Source organism: Morone saxatilis, unplaced genomic scaffold (genome assembly GCF_004916995.1).
Source record: "Morone saxatilis isolate NCDOM2014 unplaced genomic scaffold, NCSU_SB_2.0 Contig18, whole genome shotgun sequence".
NCBI lineage: Eukaryota > Metazoa > Chordata > Actinopteri > Moronidae > Morone > Morone saxatilis.
Genome location: NW_023339740.1, coordinates 27,125,530 through 27,128,445, shown reverse-complemented (window position 1 = coordinate 27,128,445; position 2,916 = coordinate 27,125,530). Strand labels below are relative to the sequence as shown.

At 41.1% G+C, this 2,916-nt stretch overlaps 1 protein-coding gene across 1 annotated transcript in view; it reads left to right on the top strand.

Moving 5' to 3' along the window:
• The window catches only part of ptprt (protein tyrosine phosphatase receptor type T), a 307,757-nt gene that overhangs the window by 72,648 nt on the left and 232,193 nt on the right, over positions 1-2,916 (top strand). Inside the window, exon 3 of the mRNA XM_035662487.1 lies at positions 2,732-2,892. Within this exon, the coding sequence (XP_035518380.1) occupies positions 2,732-2,892 (161 nt within the window). The remainder of the gene's footprint in view (positions 1-2,731; positions 2,893-2,916) is intronic.

Genomic DNA, 2,916 nt, shown 5'->3' with positions numbered 1-2,916 from the left:
GCAGTTGGTGGAAAGATGCGCTCCAGGTCGTGGCTTTTGCTGCAAGTTTACTGGCTGCCTTCTTTTTTAATGGCACTCGGTCCATAAAGCAGCAGACCAGAAGCTGCAGGTGGAGGAGGTTTGCAGAGTTGCACCAATCCACTGTCAGAAGATTATCACCGACTCTTGTGTGGACTTTTTTCCTGTGCCAGCATGGGTTTACTCTGGGTACTCCGGTTTCCCCCACTCTTTCAATTTTGACTATAAAAGTGCTGAATTGTATTTTAGATGTCTGAGGAACTTAGATTAAAGTTATAAGACGGACAATGCGGATTAGCTGACCTCTACACACTCAAGCAGGTCATAATGGTTATGGACATCAATGATTTCTAAGTCAAGGTTAAAGCACGTTCTGTTTTTCTTTTTTTTTTTTTAAAGAACCTTTGTAACATGTTACAGCCACCTGAGGAGGATTTAAAAAGAGAGTGTAACTACCAGTCGTTACAGTTCCTTATCGATAAGAGAGGCGCTTTCGAAAAGTTTTTACACAAGCACTATGGAACGATGCAGGGAGGGTAGATTATACTTACAAGTTATTAAGATAGCACCTTAAAAACAAATGTTATTAAGTCCTGAAAGGAAGGGCTTCTTATCAGAAGAGAGAGTCGAGCTAGGCACATGTAGAGGGATCGAGTTCGCTGTCTTTCCCGCTACCTCACCTGGCCTACTGGGATGTTTGCGCTGTCAAACTGGGGCCATGGTTCGAATAGGCCCGGATGGCATGTGACATGCGTGTGTTGTGAATGTGCCTGTCGATGAGTTGTTCTTATGTTGTGCTCATAATGAATGATGCCCGTGACTGTCCAGTTTCTTATCACATCTGAACAAAATCACACACATTACCACACAAAACACACACTTATGTACTAACATGAGTTATCGTTGTGTGTCTGTGTGAAATTGCTACTGTGGGCATGAGACCTGTTGTTACAAAATGCTAGTCAGACTTCAGACATTTTTGGTTAAGGTTAGTTTCAGGGTTAGGTTAAGGTTATGGTAAGCCTCCAGGAGATAACTCTAAGTCAATGCACAGCAGTCCAACTCTGTGTGTTTGTGGCTCCAAGTTTGCTTCTTCTGTACAGTCCTTCTTCAAAAGTCACTGCACTGCCCTTTAAAATCAAAATGCCATCACGTACAGTTCCTGGTAATACGCATCAGCAGGTGAATGAACAAATGTAACACATTCTTGTTATTTTACTTGACTTCTTACTCATTTTCCTTTTATAATTACATAAAATCTGATTTGTTCTTGGACAATAGATGAAGCAGAGTATTTAGGAAGGGTTTCGTTCCTAAATTATAAATCATAGAAAATATTAATAGGTAAAAAAGTATGGTTTTATTTTCTGAATCAGCACACGGGATTTGATGTTTACTGCCAGTTGAGTGTAACATAAAGGAGTGGGTAGTTCCATCAGTTTACTATTCATCCATAGTCCCAACACAATTATAAACAGACAAAAGAGATAAAAACCATATACAGGACATTCTGCATTAATTCAGTGCATTTTCACTACAATGCAATAGAGAAAATTTGCACACACAGACACTGTTAGAGTCACACCTGCTTGATTCAGTATCTCTCCTCTCCCACTCTCTTGCCAAATAGTCTCCCAGTCACTTCTAACTCTCAGTCCGGCTGATGGCAGTCCGCCAAATGGAGCCGGCCGACCCATAAAAGCTCCATCCTGTGCCATAAAGCAGAGACTAAAACACACTTAAACCGCGAGTCGACAGAGAAAATGTGTTTTACGTTGTGGTTCAGAACCCTCAGGGCGTGGATACATTAAGGCGTTGATATACGGCTCTGGTGAATTAAAGAGCTTGAGGTGTTTTTGCTCTTTTGCTGCATCAAGCGTCAGCCGAATGGCGAACAAACCTGGCCGACCATTTCTGCAGCACATGAGTTCTTTAGAAATTAGTCCAAAAAACTATTTGCGGTAGATTTCTGCCACAGTGGAGGGCTGAGAGAAATGTTAATAAATCAGGAAGCAAGCTCTGTAAATATGTGTGTAAATATATATTGATGTAGAAAAATGCATAAAACCACTTTCTTTACCCACATTGGAACCATATGATCCATTCAACCGGTTTCGGGGTCAAAATCCTTTATATTCAAAAATCAAATATTGTAAGTATGGCTTAATGTTGTTGCTACTTTACAAAGTATTGAATAAATTATTACAAATATTTAAAGCTACTTCTGTGGGCCCCGCCTTGTGTATAATGACATCATAACCAATTATACAGTCCCAAGTGATATGTAAAGAATTACCTTCAACATGTACTTATGTCTGCAAGGCTTCATGCAAAGATTCTGTGCTGCATTTGCATGCATCTTTGATTATGCAGGTGTATGCAGACACTCAATCAAATGTAAAAAGAATTCGATGAGCGCCAGGGTCTATTTATCATGGCCCTAACACTTAACTACTACTACTAATACAAAATGAGTATGGCTTTAGTGTCTTTTTGAACCTAACTGGAAATGCAGAAACCACAATCACTAGAGACTGGCATACAACATGGTGGATTCATGTTGAATTCACATCATCTGACTGCTTTTGATTATGCATGAATCTTGAAACCACTACCTGTTAGCGAAGAATCCTCTGTTTTAGAGTCCACCTGTATTGTTAGGATAATATTTTAACCGTTTCTGGCTCTTTGCTTCCTGTTTCTGTGACTGTAGGTTCGTTCATGGTGGTGAACGCGTCGGGCCGGGCGTCAGGACAGAAGGCTCACCTTTACATGCCCACCCTGAAAGAGAATGACACACACTGCATTGACTTCCTGTACTCCCTGTCCAGCCGGGACGGAGCCAGCCCCGGCACGCTCAACGTCTATATCAAGGTGTGTGTTTGTGAGTCTGTGTGT